Raw genomic sequence first — 17,704 nt, 5'->3', positions numbered from 1 at the left:
GTTTTATGTCAGGGGTGGGGGGATGTTGTTTGTTGTGTTATTTTGAGGGTTTTATGTCAGGGGGGGGGGATGTTGTTTGTTGTGTTATTTTGAGGGTTTTATGTCAGGGGGGGGGGATGTTTTTGTTGTGTTATTTTGAGGGTTTTATGTCAGGGGTGGGGGATGTTGTTTGTTGTGTTATTTTGAGGGTTTTATGTCAGGGGCTGGGGGATGTTGTTTGTTGTGTTATTTTGAGGGTTTTATGTCAGGGGGATGTTGTTTGTTGTGTTATTTTGAGGGTTTTATGTCAGGGGGATGTTTGTTGTGTTATTTTGAGGGTTTTATGTCAGGGGTGGGGGATGTTGTTTGTTGTGTTATTTTGAGGGTTTTATGTCAGGGGTGGGGGATGTTGTTGTGTTATTTTGAGGGTTTTATGTCAAGGGGGTGGGGGGATGTTGTTTGTTGTGTTATTTGAGGGTTTTATGTCAGGGGTGGGGGATGTTGTTTGTTGTGTTATTTTGAGGGTTTTATGTCAGGGGGATGTTGTTTGTTGTGTTATTTTGAGGGTTTTATGTCAGGGGGATGTTTGTTGTGTTATTTTGAGGGTTTTATGTCAGGGGGATGTTGTTTGTTGTGTTATTTTGAGGGTTTTATGTCAGGGGGGATGTTGTTTCTTGTGTTATTTTGAGGGTTTTATGTCAGGGGTGGGGGATGTTTGTTGTGTTATTTTTAGGGTTTTATGTCGGGGTGGGGGATGTTGTTGTGTTATTTTGAGGATTTTATGTCAGGTGGTGGGGGATGTTGTTGTGTTATTTTGAGGGTTTTATGTCAAGGGGGTGGGGGATGTTTGCTGTGTTATTTTGAGGGTTTTATGTCAGGGGGATGTTGTTTGTTGTGTTATTTGAGGGTTTTATGTCAGGGGTGGGGGATGTTGTTTGTTGTGTTATTTTGAGGGTTTTATGTCAGGGGGATGTTGTTTGTTGTGTTATTTTGAGGGTTTTATGTCAGGGGTGGGGGATGTTGTTTGTTGTGTTATTTTGAGGGTTTTATGTCAGGGGTGGGGGGTGTTGTTTGTTGTGTTATTTTGAGGGTTTTATGTCAGGGGTTTGTTGTGTTATTTTGAGGGTTTTATGTTGTTGTTTGTTGTTTATTTGAGGGTTTTATGTCAGGGGGTGGGGATGTTTGTTGTGGGGGTTTTATGTCATGGGGGATGTTGTTTGTTGTGTTATTTGAGGGTTTTATGTCAGGGGTGGGGGATGTTGTTTGTTGTGTTATTTGAGGGTTTTATGTCAGGGGTGGGGGGGATGTTGTTTGTTGTGTTATTTTGAGGGTTTTATGTCAGGGGGATGTTGTTTGTTGTGTTATTTTGAGGGTTTTATGTCAGGGGGGATGTTTGTTGTGTTATTTTGAGGGTTTTATGTCAGGGGGATGTTGTTTGTTGTGTTATTTTGTTTTTATGTTTTGTTTCTTGTTTATTTTGAGGGTTTTATGTCAGGGGTGGGGGATGTTTGTTGTGTTATTTTTAGGGTTTTATGTCGGGGTGGGGGATGTTGTTGTGTTATTTTGAGGGTTTTATGTCAGGTGGTGGGGGATGTTGTTTGTTATTTTATTTTGAGGGTTTTTGTCAGAGGGTTTTATGGGGGGATGTTGTTTGTTGTGTTATTTGAGGGTTTTATGTCAGGGGTGGGGGATGTTGTTTGTTGTGTTATTTTGAGGGTTTTATGTCAGGGGTGGGGGTGTTGTTTGTTGTGTTATTTTGAGGGTTTTATGTCAGGGGGATGTTGTTTGTTGTGTTATTTTGAGGGTTTTATGTCAGGGGGATGTTGTTTGTTGTGTTATTTGAGGGTTTTATGTCAGGGGTGGGGATGTTTGTTGTGTTATTTTGAGGGTTTTATGTCAGGGGGGATGTTGTTTGTTGTGTTATTTGAGGGTTTTATGTCAGGGGTGGGGGATGTTGTTTGTTGTGTTATTTTGAGGGTTTTGATGTCAGGGGGATGTTGTTTGTTGTGTTATTTTGAGGGTTTTATGTCGGGGGGATGTTGTTTGTTGTGTTATTTTGAGGGTTTTATGTCAGGGGTGGGGGGGTGTTGTTTGTTGTGTTATTTTGAGGGTTTTATGTCAGGGGTGGGGGATGTTGTTTGTTGTGTTATTTTGAGGGTTTTATGTCAGGGGGTGGGGGATGTTGTTTGTTGTGTTATTTTGAGGGTTTTATGTCAGGGGGTGGGGGATGTTGTTTGTTGTGTTATTTTGAGGGTTTTATGTCAGGGGGTGGGGGGGGGGTTGTTTGCCTTTATTAACCATTTGATTCTTACACATTCTACTTCAACAGTATTTTGACTAACTTTTCGGTACATGCTTTTTCTTTTGTCACAAGATATGATCGGTGATCTTATACAGGGTTTTCATCTCTATTTCAGTCTTAATTTAGAAATCTCAACTTTTAATTACTGACAATTCAGATTTTGGGGTGGGAGTTGGGTGATCAGCTATTAGGTTTACAAGCTGGAACATCAAGGCAATGAACGGCCAGGTTAAACGTACTAGAGTATTTGCTTATCTTAAGAATTTAAAAACCGATATAGCATTCTTACAAGAAACACATCTGTGTGCAGCAGATCATGGTCGACTCCGTAATGCTTGGGTCGGACAAATATTCCACTCAAAATACAATGCTAAGGGGAACAGCAGTACTTATTCATAAGAAAGTACAATTTACCGATGCTGACATAATCTTGGATCCACAGGGGCGTTTTGTTATGGTGTCTGGTTCTCTTTTTCACACCTCTGTTTTGCTTGTAAATGTATATGCTCCCAATTGGGGTGATTTTAATTTCATTAACAAACTTATTTCTTTGCTGCCCAATGTCAACTCACACCATTACATTTTTGGAGGTGACTTGAATTGTCTGATCCACCCAGTATGTATAGATCCATGGAGATTCCTTTTTCCCCGTAACAAATTATTATTTTTCTTTTCACGTGCACAACTCCTATTCTACAATAGACAACTTTTTTGTAGATAAAGCCCTTCTCCCCTCTGTTAAGAAAGTAGAATACTCTGCCATTGTTATTAGTGATCATGCTCCTCTGTCACGCGACTTCTCATTCTCATTGAACTATACAGATCGCCCTGTATGGAGATCTTTACTTTTAAACAATTCATTCTGCACCATTATTTCAAATGGAATTGAAGGTCTTTGTTGAGACAATTAAAACTGATTTGATCTCTCCATCTACACTTTGGGAAACACTTAAAGTTGTTCTTAGAGGAAAAATAATTTTCTATTGCTCTCCTCAATAAACAACCAAATATAACAACAACAGCTGATCAACTCAATTCTGGAATTAGACCAACAGTGCTCCACCTCTCCATCACCAGAACTTTACAAAGAAAGGCTGAGTCTTCAAACTTAGTAGAATTTAATATCCACAAATAAGGCTGAGCAGCAGCTACTCCGTGCACGCGGTTTTGTTTTACGAACATGGAGAAAAGGCTGGTCGACTTCTAGCTCATCAACTCAAGTGAAAATCTGCCGCACAGCTGATCCCTCAAATTCACAACACCTCGGGTGTCTTAAGTTAGTCCCACTGAAATCAATAATACTGTCACCCCCCAAAAAAAATGTGATCTTTACACATCTGAATCACCTGAAGACAATTCAATTATGAATGACTTCCTTGACAATTTGGAAACTCCTACCAGTAATATAGAGAGGAGACCTTTGAAGCTAGAGGAGATTATTAATTCAATTACAGCAATGCAAAGTGTGAAATCTCCTAGCACAGATGGCTACCCAAATTTATACAATACGTTTTCTGCCAAACTATCCCCTCTCCTGATTGAAATGTTTGAAAATTCCCTGGACCTGGGTGTTTTACCCCAAACCCTGACAGAGGTGTCGATCACATTTTTGTTAAAACCCAGCAAAGATGCATCTGAGTGTGGCTCATACAGACCGATCTCCCTTTTAAATGCAGGTGTAAAAATATTAGCGAATTTGCATGCCTCTCGAATAGAATCAACGGATCAGACAGGATTTATTAAGGGTCGCCACTCCTTTTCTAACATTTGCCGTCTGCTTAATGTCAGGGGAGAATGGGAATATTTATTCTCTGTACTGGGAAAATGTGGCATTGGTGCAAATTTAATTTCCTGGGTACAACTGTTGTATTCATCACCCAAGGCTTCAAACTTTGTTCACAGTATTTCCCATTATCAAGGGCCACACGCCAGGTGTAACCGATGTGAAATGGCTAGCTAGTTAGTGGTGGTGCGCGCTAATAGCGTTTCAATCGGTGACGTCACTCGCTCTGAGACCTGAAATAGTTGTCCCCCTTGCAAGGGCCGCTGCTTTTGTGGAGCGATGTGTAACGATGCTTCGTGGGTGTCAGTTGTCTATGTGTGCAGAGGGTCCCTGGTTCGAGCCTGGGTAGGGGCGAGGGGACGGACTAAAGTTATACTATTACACAGGGATGTCCAATGTCCCCTCTGTTATTTGCCCTGGCGCTAGAACCCCTCTCTATTATGCTATAGACAACACATGTTATCTACAGATGGGGACTGGAACACAAAGTTTCCTTGTATGCAGATGACTTGCTTTTATCTCAGACCCTGAAATGTGGGTCCCTGAGGTAGTGGACCTATTGCATAGGTTTGGTGTGTTTTCGGGTTATAAATACATTTTCCTATTAATTCATTAGCATTACAAATTCCGTGGGATACTGTTCCATTTCGTATGTCCAAGGCTGGCTTTAAATATTTAGGGAACAATATCACATGTACCTCGTCTTCCCTCCATGATGAGAAATGTATTTCTCTGTTCAGAAAACTTAAAACTGGACTTTCAGAGATGGAGTATTCTCCATTTTTACTTTAGCTGGTAATGCGAATTGTATCAAGATGAGCGTATTGCCCAGATTTCTGTATTTGTTCCAGTGTCTCCCTCTTTTTTTCTTCTCTTTTTTAGGATAAGCTTATGTCTTTTCTATGGGGTGCTGGTATCAAACAGAAGCCAACTCATGTTTCTCTTACTCTTTATCAGCTTTAGTCACCTCCACCATCTCCCTCTTTCTGTTTACGCTACACATGCAATCCAATTGTTGTCAATACTCTTGAAATTTGGACTCAATTCCATCAACATTTTAAATTCTGTGATTACTCTACTGAAGGTCCTTTATTTAATAATCACCTCTTCCTTCCAGGCAAACTGAATTCAGCTTTCAGCCTTACTAAGTTTAATGATCGGAGGGCATGTTGCCCGGATCTCTGGCAGTCTCTATGGGGGTGCCACAGGGTTCAATTCTCGGGCCGACTCTCTTCTCTATATACATCAATGATGACGCTCTTTCTGCTGATGATTCTATGATCCACCTCTACGCAGACGACACTATTCTGTATACCTCTGTCCCTTCTTTGGACACTGAAAGCATGTCTAAAGACTGTGGAAGCCATAAGAACAGCAATCTGGGCCCTAACCTATAACAGAGTCAAAAGGCATTCAATGGAAAACAATTCGCTTCAAAAAGTCTCACTTCCTGGGTGGATTTTCCTCGGGTTTTCGCCTGCCATATCAGTTCTGTTATACTCGCAGACATTATTTTAACAGTTTTAGAAACAGTGTTTTCTATCCAATAGTACCATGCATATGCTTATCCTAGCTTCTGGGCCTGAGTAACAGGCAGTTTACTTTGGGCATGTTTGTCATCCACACTTCAAAATACTGCCCCCTACCCAAGAGAGGTTTTAATGGTTAGCAATTAATATTTAACTAATAGTAAGACATTTCTGTCCTGCTAGTGTCCGTGTTTACATGGGCTTCACTGGAGATGGCTTGAGCTGACAAATGGGTTAAAGACAGCATTACATAGAAAATAATGTTTTTTACTAGACATAGTTTAGGAGTAGAACAATCCCTCATTGTCTCAAAATCATCCTCGCATCTGGGAAACTAAGTCAGGGTAGTGTTAAGACAACAACCCACGTGCAGATAACATCAGGACGAAGCCACAGTGGCCTCTGATGCTCCTTGGTCTGCATGAGGGGGCTGTTTAACCAACCATGACTTGTTGGTGTCAGCTATATATAGTACTCTGCATTTGTGTAAAGGTTAGGTTACTCGGTACAACACTCAAGGGTGGGCGGGTCGACCAGCCTCATTATTGCAATAATTAAGCAATATTAAATCAAGATGATTGTTTGAAGAAATGGCCAAATCTCTCTCAGTACTGAATTTCCACAACACTAGCCACTCAAAGCAATTTATGATGACAGAAGTGCTAAGGGGTAATAGTCATTTAGTTCAGTTACCTTTGCTTTCTTGGGTACAGAAACAATGGTGGACATCTTGGGGCAACAAGTGGAAACAGCAGACAGGGATAGGAAGAGATTGAATATGTCCATTAACACTCCAGCCAGCTGGTCTGCACATGTTCTGGGGACGCGGCTAGGGATGTCATCTGGTTCGGCAGCCTTGTGAGGGTTAACACGTTTAAATGTTTTACTCACGTCGGCCGGTAGCATTGTGTTATCCTCAAAGCAGGTGAAGTTGTTTAGCTTGTCCGGAAGCAAGATGTCGGTGTCCATGACGTGACTTTCTATAGACCCTGCCACATAGGTTTTGTGTCTGAGCCATTGAATTGTGACTCCACTTTGTCTCAATATTAACATTTTGCCTGTTTAATTTCCTTACAGAGGGTATAACTACACTGTTTGTATTCGGCCATATTCCCAGTCACCATGACATGGTTAAATGCGGTGGTTTCAGTTTTGCGTGAACGCTGCCATCTATCCACGGTTTCTGGTTAGGGTAGGTTTTAATAGTCACAGTGGGTACAACATCTCCTATACACTTCCTATACACTTCCTGATAAACTTAGTCACCGTATTCTTTAATGTTTTTCTGTGATATAATTGTACTTTTGTTTTGTACTTTTTTCCCACCTTTATTTAACCAGGTAGGCTAGTAGAGAACAAGTTCTCATTTACACCTGCGTCCTGGCCAAGATAAAGCAAAGCAGTGCGACACAAACAACAACACAGAGTTACACATGGAATAAACAAACATATGGTCAATAATACAATAGAAAAAGTATACAGTGTGTGCAAAGAAGGTAGGATGAGGGAGGTAAGGCAATAAATAGGCCATAGTGGTGAAATAATAACAGTACAGCAATTAAACATTGGAGTGATAGATGTGCAGAAGATGTATCCCAGTCTACACGATCAAAACAATCTTGAAGCATCGATTCTGATTGGTCAGACCAGCGTTGAATAGTCCTCAGCATGGGTATTTCCTGTTTTAGATTCGGCCTATATGAAGGGAGGAGCAAAATGGAGTCGTGATCAGATTTGTTGAAGGGAAGGCAGGGGAGGGCATTGTAAGCGTTTCTGAGTAGCAGCTGAGTAGCAGTGGTCTAATGTTTTCTCAGAGCGAGTGCTGCAGTCAATGTGTTTGCAGAACTTCGGTAGCGTTTTCCTCAAGTTTGCTTTGTTAAAATCCCCAGCTACAATAATATGTGGTTTCCAGTTTGCATAAAGTCCCTTGAAGTCCTTTTGAGGACTGTCGTGGTGTCAGCTTGAGGGGGAATATACACGGCTGTGGCTATAACCGAAGAGAATTCTCTTGGGAAGTAATATGGTCTGCATTTGATTGTGAGGTATTCTAGGTCGGGTGGACAAAAGGACTTGAGTCTCTGTATGTTATAACAATCACACCATGAGTGGCTAATCATAAAACATACACCTCTGTCTTTCTACTTCCCAGCGAGTTCATTATTCATGTCTGCATGATATCCTTTACCGAATTGGTGTCTCCCCCGCGTGACGGTTGAGCTGATGTGTGCTAAAGTGATTAGCATGACGTTGTAAGTAAGAAGAACATTTCCCAGGACATAGACATATCTTATATGGGCAGAAAGCTTAAATTCTTGTTAATCTAACTGTACTTTCAGTAGCTTTTACAGTGAAATAATACCATGCTGTTGTTCGAGGAGAGTGCACAGTTATGTACTTAAATGTATCAATAAACCAAACCAAGGCACATTTGGGCGGACTTGATACAATAATACAATGGTTCATTGGATCAGTCTAAAACTGTGCACATACACTGCTGCCATCTAGTGACCAAAATCTAAATGGTGTCTAGACTCCTAAGTCATATAATGGCTTTTCTATTGCATTTACCAGATCTAATGTATTATATTCTCCTAGATTAATCTCACATTTCCAGAAACGTCAATGTGTTTCCTTTAAAATGGTATCATGATTATGCATATCCTTGCTTCAGGTCCTGAGCTACAGGCAGTTAGATTTGGGTACGTCATTTTAGCTGATTTCTTTTTTTAAAGTGTCCGATCCTTAATATACTGAGAACCCAGGATGTATCACAACCGGCCTTGATTGGGAGTCCGAAAGGACGGCGCACAATTGGCCCAGTGTCGTCTGGGTTTGGCCGGTGTAGGCCGTCATTGTAAATAAGAATTTGTTCTTAACTGACTTGCCTAGTTAAATAAAGGTTACATTTAAATTAAATGAATGCTTATCACTCCCACAGCAGGCAAGCAATGCATTCCGCCAAGAGTCGCTATTAATCTGGCGATGAAGAAGAGGAAGGAAAGGGGGAATCCGAGCTAGGTTGAAAATATAGGCTACACTGCCTCCTCATTCCTAGTATCCTGATGGCTAATATCCAATCGCTGGAAAATAAACTTTGTGAACAATTGCAGAGGGACATCAGGGAATTCAGTGTCTTAGTTTTTGCTGAGATGTGGCTTACGGACAATACACTACACTCTACTATTCAACCAGACGGCTTCTCCATATTTTGAATGGATCAGATGGCGATGTCTAATAAGAGTCTATGGGGAGGGGTATGTTTCCTCAAACAATTCCTGATGTACGGAACTTGAAAATATCGCAAGCTCCTGTTCACCCAACCTGGAGTTTCTGATGTTAAAACACCAACCCCACTATACGCTGAGGAAGCTCACGTGTTATTATCACAGCAAACACCAAGACGGCACTCAGTGAACTGTACAAGATTATTAGCCAGCAAAAATCCTTTCACCCGGAAGCAGTCTTTATTGTCGCAGGTGACGAGAATCAAAGATGTTAGGGGACTTGGGGTATGGAATTGTTTTAAGATGGTCAAACTATGGATCATCTAACTGTTTGATTTTGAATTTCTAGGACCTCGTTTGGTATAAAAAAAATGTATTTGATAAAATGTTGATTTTGGCCTTTACTACTAAAGCCTATAGAAACATCATAAATGGCAAAAAGGACAGACCAAAAATAAATAAGAAACATTGTTGTCATAAATCTAGGAGATATTTAAAAAATATATTTCGTACACATATTTAACGGAAATGAACTCAACACAGTCAAGTAACAACACCACGCGGTGTTGATTCCACTGTGATTTAAATAAAACTTCATTTATTCACTGCAGTTGGTGTCAATTTCAATCCCACTGGTGTTAACCCCACTAGAATCAATAATCGGATATAACACTCACAACACTTTTAACACCCGCATGTTTGCTGTGTGTACACGCACCCCGTTTTGAACACAGTGATTTAAATACATTTTAGGTGGCCGTGCTCATGCCTGTCTGTTCTCTCCTCCAGTGGGCCATGTTCAGGACCCTGCAGAGAAGCTGTGCATCCAATGCTACAAATGTGGGGAGCCATGCAAGGGAGAGGTGCTGCGGGTCCAGTACAAGCACTTCCACATCAAGTGCTTTACCTGCAAGGGTGAGCATGTATATATGTGTGTGTGTGCGCTCGCACGTACATGTTTGTCTGTGCGCACACATATGTGTGCATCTGTCCCCGGACCCAAATCTCACTATTATTCCCAGTCTCTTTTCCTTGTCAACTTTGAGGAATTTGCGGTGCATGCCCTTTGGTCCAATGCACAGGGAAGTCTTCAGAAAAGGTAAGATGTGGAGGATGGTTGGAAATCTTGCTATTTTTGTCACTTTGTGGTTACTGTCTTGAGTGAGTAGTGTGCCCTTGAATGATTCATTGAATGGTAATGAATTGCATTTACATGGCACCTTTCACCTGGTCTCAAAGGGTATACATTTTCTTACTTGAGATAGGTCACGTGCTATTCTCACCCAGAAGGGAACTATGGAATTTTCATTCCAAATGATCCCACTTACTATTTTCTTTATAACAAATTTTTATTCACAGAAAATTGAAGACGAAACATTCAGAACTTGTAATCCCACAGTGACATTATCGCCCCTCAAGCCAGGGTTAACTCTAGAGTACTTCTTGTTAGTTTGTATTGTGGGCTGAGAGGACATTGAAGGAAAGGCTAACATATATCATGTTTTTTTCAGTAATAATAATCAAAGTAATACAAATTCATCAGTTTAGTCAATTGTCAATCAATAGTATGACACAATATCAAATGTTCACTTCTTATAAACTATAATAATTTGTCTTGTGCTAACAGCTGTACAATGCGCACAGTAGCAGCATCAAACAATGCCACTAAGACATTGCTCGTCCTAATAATTATATATTTATATATTTTTTAATTCCATTATTTGACTTTTAGATGTGTGTGAATTGTTAGATACTACTGCACTGGTGGAGGTAGGAACACAAGCAATAACATCTGCTAAATATGTGTATGTGACCAATAACATTTGATTTGATATGAACCACCTTTACCAAAGACTGAGATCCATAACTAGCTGCCCAACTTGTAAGTACAACTAACTCAATATACTCACAAGTCAAGCAGATATTCAGCATCCAAAAGAATAAGAATGTTCTATCATTCTCCTCTCTTTTTTAATCAAATTGAGCTGCTTCCTATAGAAACCCCCTATGAAGCGCTAACCACACTCCACTGTCTTCACAAATTTCGAAGTGATTGCTTTACAGGATCTTGACAGAAATAAAATGATATTTGCCTGTGATAGAGAACTATTTGGTCTGCAACTAACTCACTCCTCTGGTATCCATAGAAATTACAATTAGTATTAGACCAAGAACATTGCTCAAACCACCTTTATACTAACAAAACCTTGTCTTGCTCTACAAATCTTCCTTACTGCTTACAAAAAAAGAGCTCAGTGCTCGTCTTGTTGAATTTCATATATTGAATGAAAAACTACCAAATACATGTTCACATTTTTTCTTACGTTTGTGAAAGATTTTGGAAAGACTGCATACGCCAGACTACGCTCATAAAGCTTTGTCTGTCCATTTTCATGGCAACCTCATAAACAAATCCTAAGAGTCTATTGACACACTTGTGCCGAGCAACAGCAGTGTTTGTCATACCATGATACATACCGAACACCGGTCATCTCAAAAAAAACTTCAGTAGCGTCCGAACGGCTCAGGAAAGAGGACACTCTCATGTGGGAAGGTAACTCATACAAATGAATGGAGGTAGTTTAGTGGCAACAAAAATAGAAAATATGTGTCCAAAAAAACATAAGAAAATCATAAATAGTCCCTGAGCTTTCTTATATCTTCCAGATATAATATAGACACTTAAAAACCACATTCCTCATGATTTATTTTGAACTTTCTTGCCATTTATGAATGTGTTTCTATGGGCTATAGTAGTAAAGATCAAATGCAACATGTTATCAAATAACTGTTCTATATTTTTTCATACCTAAAGGGGTCCTACAATTCAAAATCAAATAGCTAAATTATCCATGACATAACCATCGTAAAACAATTCCATATGTTAGCTTTTAAAGTCCCATTCTTGTGGGCAGATTCAGGAATTTAGACAGTACTGTTGGAGCATATATGAAGATGGCTAGCATTTCACCTCCAGAAATCTGTCTCTCTCTCTGTGTGTGTGTGTTTCGTGTGCATGCCTGTCTAAATCCACAGAGGCAAAGTCTATTTGTGTCCTTCTGGGCCCCTCGACCTCCAGGGCTCTGGGAAGCCTGCCATAATCCCTCTATCATAATACCAGTGGTTGGTGTGACCTGCATTAGCAATTTCCGCTAATGGCTGACGACACCTCCTTCCACACAAAAAATATGTGCATTCCTCTGTGAACAAGTAATTTACCCTGAACTTCCAGAGAGGCACTAGTGCATCCAATTGTACACTATAACGGAAAACTGTAATTCATATGATCATTTTGGGTATTATCAACAGTAAAATACTCTGAAACATATTACTGCAGCATACTGTAAATTATGGTGCATTGTGGGAAAATTGTGTATAAATGATCAACATTTGAAAACAATTACCTTTCCTGAAATGTCAACCTACCTGGAAGTCTGAAAAGATAGAGTGAGTGGGCGGGGAGCTAACCGTGACTGGTGGTTCTTTGAAAATGCCTATGTTATGCAACATGGACACAGTGAGCAGTTGCAGTGAGATTATATCAAGCAAATGTGCTGATACACAAAGGAATTCAAAAACATTGAAATGGCAACATCCAATCCTGTAATAAATCACATCATGGTTTCACAAATTACTTGTTATTCAGTGCATTGCAAAATTGTTCATCCCCTTTATGTTTTTCCTATTTTGTTGCATTACAACCTGTAATTTAAATTGATATTAATTTGGATATCATATAATGGACATACATAAAATAGTCCAAATTGGTGAAGTGAAATTTTAAAAATAACTTGTTTCAAATAAATGTAAACGGAAAAGTGGTGCATTCATATACAGTGCCTTGCGAAAGTATTCGGCCCCCTTGAACTTTGCGACCTTTTGCCACATTTCAGGCTTCAAACATAAAGATATAAAACTGTATTTTTTTGTGAAGAATCAACAACAGGTGGGACACAATCATGAAGTGGAACGACATTTATTGGATATTTCAAACTTTTTTAACAAATCAAAAACTGAAAAATTGGGCGTGCAAAATTATTCAGCCCCTTTACTTTCAGTGCAGCAAACTCTCTCCAGAAGTTCAGTGAGGATCTCTGAATGATCCAATGTTGACCTAAATGACTAATGATGATAAATACAATCCACCTGTGTGTAATCAAGTCTCCGTATAAATGCACCTGCACTGTGATAGTCTCAGAGGTCCGTTAAAAGCGCAGAGAGTATCATGAAGAACAAGGAACACACCAGGCAGGTCCGAGATACTGTTGTGAAGAAGTTTAAAGCCAACTCTGCGCTCTCATTGGACATATAAAATGTCGAAGGAACAGCAGCATTTTCTACATTATGTGTAGACTGCTCTTTTTAAATAGAGTCAGAAATCTTGACACGTTTGCAGTACACCTTCGCCAGATGTTTGAAGTCACACTATACTCTGAATACTTCTCAGTCATTTCTGGCTCACTTTGAGGGCTGCAGCTCTGAAACACATATTGCTGAACTGAATTACTAAAGGGCAGTTATTTGCATTTACATGAATTCTTAGGAACCTTAATCATCTTTGTTGGCTGAATAGCTGCAGGAGGAAGAGCTGGGGCTGGAATTAGCTGGCAGGCTAGAGAGACAGAGAAGAGATTTCTAGGTGTCGAAGTGTCTGCATTAACATTCAAAAACTTGTCATTTTCAGGAAACAATCGCCTTGATTAATCAGAAGAGGTTGTTTAGCAATTTGCTGTAAGTTAATAACATCACAGACAACACAATCTGATTGCTGATTTGAAACGGGCCTTGAAACATGTTAGAAGTCCCGTTACGTATGTGTCGATATCCTACTCAGTCCTATAAATTAACGTTAGGCTACATTTAACCTGCCTTTTTACACTGGTAACTTAAACAGAAGTAAAATCATTTTAACATACTTTTCTATGGAATATTATTACAAAAATTATCCAGTTACTTAATGTCCAAATTGGATAAGAAATATCATTTACCATTGAAGTTTAACGTTGTTAACACAATCACGGCACGAGCTCAATCGCCACATCTTAGCCATACGTAATCCTGCCGAAGGCGGGACAGACTCGGGTCACATGACATCGGCTGAGTCTGACTCTCAGCCGAATGCCCCGACTCTCAGCCGGAATCGGCCCAGCTCCAATGTGCTAACTGGGAGTACAATATGGGTTTCAGTCGATAAACTAAAGTTAGCTAGCTAGGTGGCTTGCCGGAAACTTACTTAGCTAGGCACCATATTTGTCATCTGCCCTCTTGATGCTGACATCTGCTGTAGCTGAGCTTCTAACACTAGCTATCCCAAAAATGTCCAGTTGAAACATGTATGGTCGAATGTCACATTGTAGATAATAGAACATCAAAAAATACTCTCTGGTCGAATTCGTGTTGATGAGAGAAATCACTTGAAGCCATTGCGTCTGGTCAGTTCTTTTAGTTTTGCCCAAAGGATTTTGTTGTTAGTGGTGCCTCTTGGAGGAGTGCCGGAGGCTAGAACAGGAAGCACCACCCAACACAAGTTGTAGTCTTTCAGAGACTGGAAGAAAATATGTGTGCTTGTATATTTAGCAATGAATCCGCTGATAGGAACATCGCTGAAAGACGTCCAATGGCTCTATCGAACAAGGGCAAACATATCTACATGCACAAAAATGTATAGTATACAGCTGTAGTTGGAAGTTTACAAACACTTAGGTTGGAGTCATTAAAACTCATTTTTCAACCACTCCACAAATTTCTTGTTAACAAACTATAGTTTTGGCAAGTCGGTTAGGACATCTACTTTGTGCATGACACAAGTAATTTTTCCAACAATTGTTTATAGACCGATTATTTCACTTATTCATTTGATCAGAAGTCCAGTGGGTCAGACCTTTACATACAGGACACTAAGCTGACTGTGCCTTTAAACAGCTTGGAAAATTCCAGAAATTTATGTAATGGCGTTAGAAGCTTCTGATAGGCTAATTGACATCAATTGAGTCATTTGGAGGTGTACCTGTGGATGTATTTTAAGGCCTACCTTCAAACTCAGTGCCTCTTTGCTTGAAATCATGGAAAAATCAAAAGAAATCAGCCAAGACCTCAGAGAAAAAAATTGTAGACCTCCACAAGTTCGGTTCATCCTTGGGAGCAATTGTCAAATGTCTGAAAGTACCACGTTCATCTGTACAAACAATAGTATGCAAGTATTAACACCACGGGACCGCTCAGGAAGGAGATGCGTTCTGTCTCCTAGAGATGAACGTACTTTGGTGCGAAAAGTGCAAATCAATCCCAGAACAACAGCAAAAGACCTTGTGAAGAAGCTGGAGGAAACAGATACAAAATTATCTATATCCACAGTAAAACGAGTCCTATATCGACATAACCTGAAAGGCCGCTCAGCAAGGAAGAAGCCACTGCTCCAAAACTGCCATAAAAAAAGCCAGACTACGGTTTGCAACTGCACATGGGGACAAAGATCATACTTTTTGGAAAAATGTCTGAAAAAGCTTGTGCGAGCAAGGAGGCCTACAAACCTGACTCAGTTGCACCAGTTCCGACCGGAGGAATGGGCCAACATTCACCCAACTTATTGTGGGAAGCATGTGGAAGGCTACCTGAAATGTTTGACCCAAGTTAAACAATTTAGAGGCAATGCTACCAAATACTAATTGAGTGTATGTAAACTTCTGACCCACTGGGAATGTGATGAAAGAAATAAAAGCTGAAATAAATCATTCTTTCCACTATTATTCAGACCATGCACATTCTTAAATAAAGTGGTGATCCTAACTGACCTAAGACAGGGAATTTTTATCCGGATTAAATGTCAGGAATTGTGAAAAACTGAGTTTAAATGTATTTGGCTAAGGTGTATGTAAACTTCTGACTTCAACTTTATTTTGTCCAAATCGTGCAGCCATATTCTGACATACTTCTGGAATCATCCATTACTCAAATTGGAGCTACTGTGTAAATCAAATCACATTTTATTTGTCTCATGCGCCGAATACAACCTTACAGTGAAATGCTTACTTACAAGCCCTTAACCAACAATGCAGTTTTGAGAAAATACCAACAAAAAAAGTGTGAGATATGAATAACTAATAGTTAAAAAGCAGCAGTAAATAACAATGGCAGTTCAATGTGTGGGTGCACCGGTGTCGGGGTAATTGAGGTAATATGTACATGTGGGTAGAGTTATTAAAGTGACTATGCATAGATAATAACAGAGAGTAGCAGCAGCGGAAAGGGGGAGGGGGGTTCCAAATAGTCTGGGTAGTCATTTGATTAGCTGTTCATGAGTCTTTTGGGTTGGGGGAAGAAGCTGTTTAAAAGCCTCTTGGACGCTCCGGTACCGCTTGCCGTGCGATAGCAGAAAGAACAGTCGATGACTAGGGTGGCTGGAGTCTTTTGACATTTTTTTTGTCTGAGATTACTAATTAATTGCAGCATAATGCTACCTACAGCCATTTTATGTGGGAAGAAATTAAATGTTTTATTTTGTGAAGAAATGAAGGCTAAATTTTGATGAAGATGGATTCTGAGATAACTTTTCTAATTTTAGCATGTATGCTAAGCGAATACATGTTGTGTTTGTGTGTTCAGTGTGCGGGTGCGACTTGGCTCAGGGAGGTTTCTTCATGAAGAACGGGGACTACCTGTGCACGTTGGACTACCAGCGGCTCCATGGCACATGCTGCAATGGCTGTGGGAGCTTTGTAGAGGGAGAGGTGGTCACTGCTCTCGGCAAGACGTACCATCCGGCCTGTTTCGTCTGCACAATCTGCAAGTAAGATCATTGTGCTACCACATGCACATGCATATACACACACAGACACAGACACGCACATACCCATACTGTAGATGTATCTCTTCTCTCACTATCTCTCTCTCACTCTTAGACGACCATTTCCTACTGGAGATCGTGTCACCTTTAATGGGAAAGACTGTCTCTGTCAACACTGCATCCACCCTATGTCCCCTACCCCCAAAGACATCAGCAGCTCCAGCAGTAAGTGTGTGTGGTGTTTGTGCATGCGTGCATCTGTGTGTGTCCGTATGTGCATGTGTGTGTGTGGGTGAGTGAGGGGTGTCCAAATCATTTTTGAGTATCCCTTACCACAGGTGTCATAAATTTCATCCGGCTGTGGTGAGTTTTTTTTTTCTCGTGGGATGATTGTTTCTGTTAACATGATTTAGGTTGTCTCATTTATCAACCCTCCCTTTCCGTCATTGTAAATAAGAATGTGTTCTTAACAGACTTGCCTAGTTAAATAAAGCCTAAATAACATTTTTAAAATCCAATTGTTGGATATCTTCACTCTAGCTGGATTCCAATAGGAATTACACATCACTTTGCAAGCCAGCATAATGTGACTTGTAAACCAGGAGTTTCCGACCACTGTGTTAGGCTATAACTAGGCCCTCAAAGAAAGTCCATATGATTTATGTAATGTCATAAAGAGTTTAATTTTAAAGGTTAATAAGGCTGGTGGAATAATTCATAGATGGTTCTAGGAAGAACCCTTCAAAGAGAGTTCTAGGAAGAACCTTTAGATGATAAAAAGGGTTTTGGTAGAACCATTTATAGAGGGTTCTAGGCAGGATCCATCATAGATGAGACAAGCCAAAGAACCTTACTTAGTACCTTTTTTTATCTAAGAGTGTATAACCTCTCTAACATTAGTCTATCCTAGACCGCTTCCTGTCACCCTGCCCAGACAGAGTGGGAGAGGTGTCCATAGTTCACTGGACAAATGGAACAACAATGGATGCACCCAAGTAAGGAAAATTATGTTGAAAAAGAATCTGTCTTATATGGATGTTGAAAAGCCCCCTTTATACGTACGTCAAAAATATGTAGTTTCCAGACTTTGAAAATATGTATTTT

The 17,704-nt window shown here is 40.1% G+C and overlaps 1 protein-coding gene across 5 annotated transcripts in view; it reads left to right on the top strand.

The window, feature by feature from the left end:
- The window catches only part of ablim1b (actin binding LIM protein 1b), a 94,430-nt gene that overhangs the window by 17,308 nt on the left and 59,418 nt on the right, over positions 1-17,704 (top strand). For all 5 annotated transcript variants that reach the window (XR_010459287.1, XR_010459286.1, XM_029684455.2 and 2 more), the window contains exons 2-4: positions 9,607-9,732; positions 16,420-16,603; positions 16,716-16,825. Coding sequence is in view for 3 of the 5 variants with exons in the window: in XM_029684455.2 (XP_029540315.1) it covers positions 9,607-9,732; positions 16,420-16,603; positions 16,716-16,825 (420 nt within the window). In the remaining 2 variants the exon portion in view is untranslated. The remainder of the gene's footprint in view (positions 1-9,606; positions 9,733-16,419; positions 16,604-16,715; positions 16,826-17,704) is intronic.

The sequence above is a fragment of the Oncorhynchus nerka genome, linkage group LG16 (assembly GCF_034236695.1).
Source record: "Oncorhynchus nerka isolate Pitt River linkage group LG16, Oner_Uvic_2.0, whole genome shotgun sequence".
Lineage (NCBI taxonomy): Eukaryota > Metazoa > Chordata > Actinopteri > Salmoniformes > Salmonidae > Oncorhynchus > Oncorhynchus nerka.
This window is presented reverse-complemented; position numbering and strand designations above follow the sequence as displayed.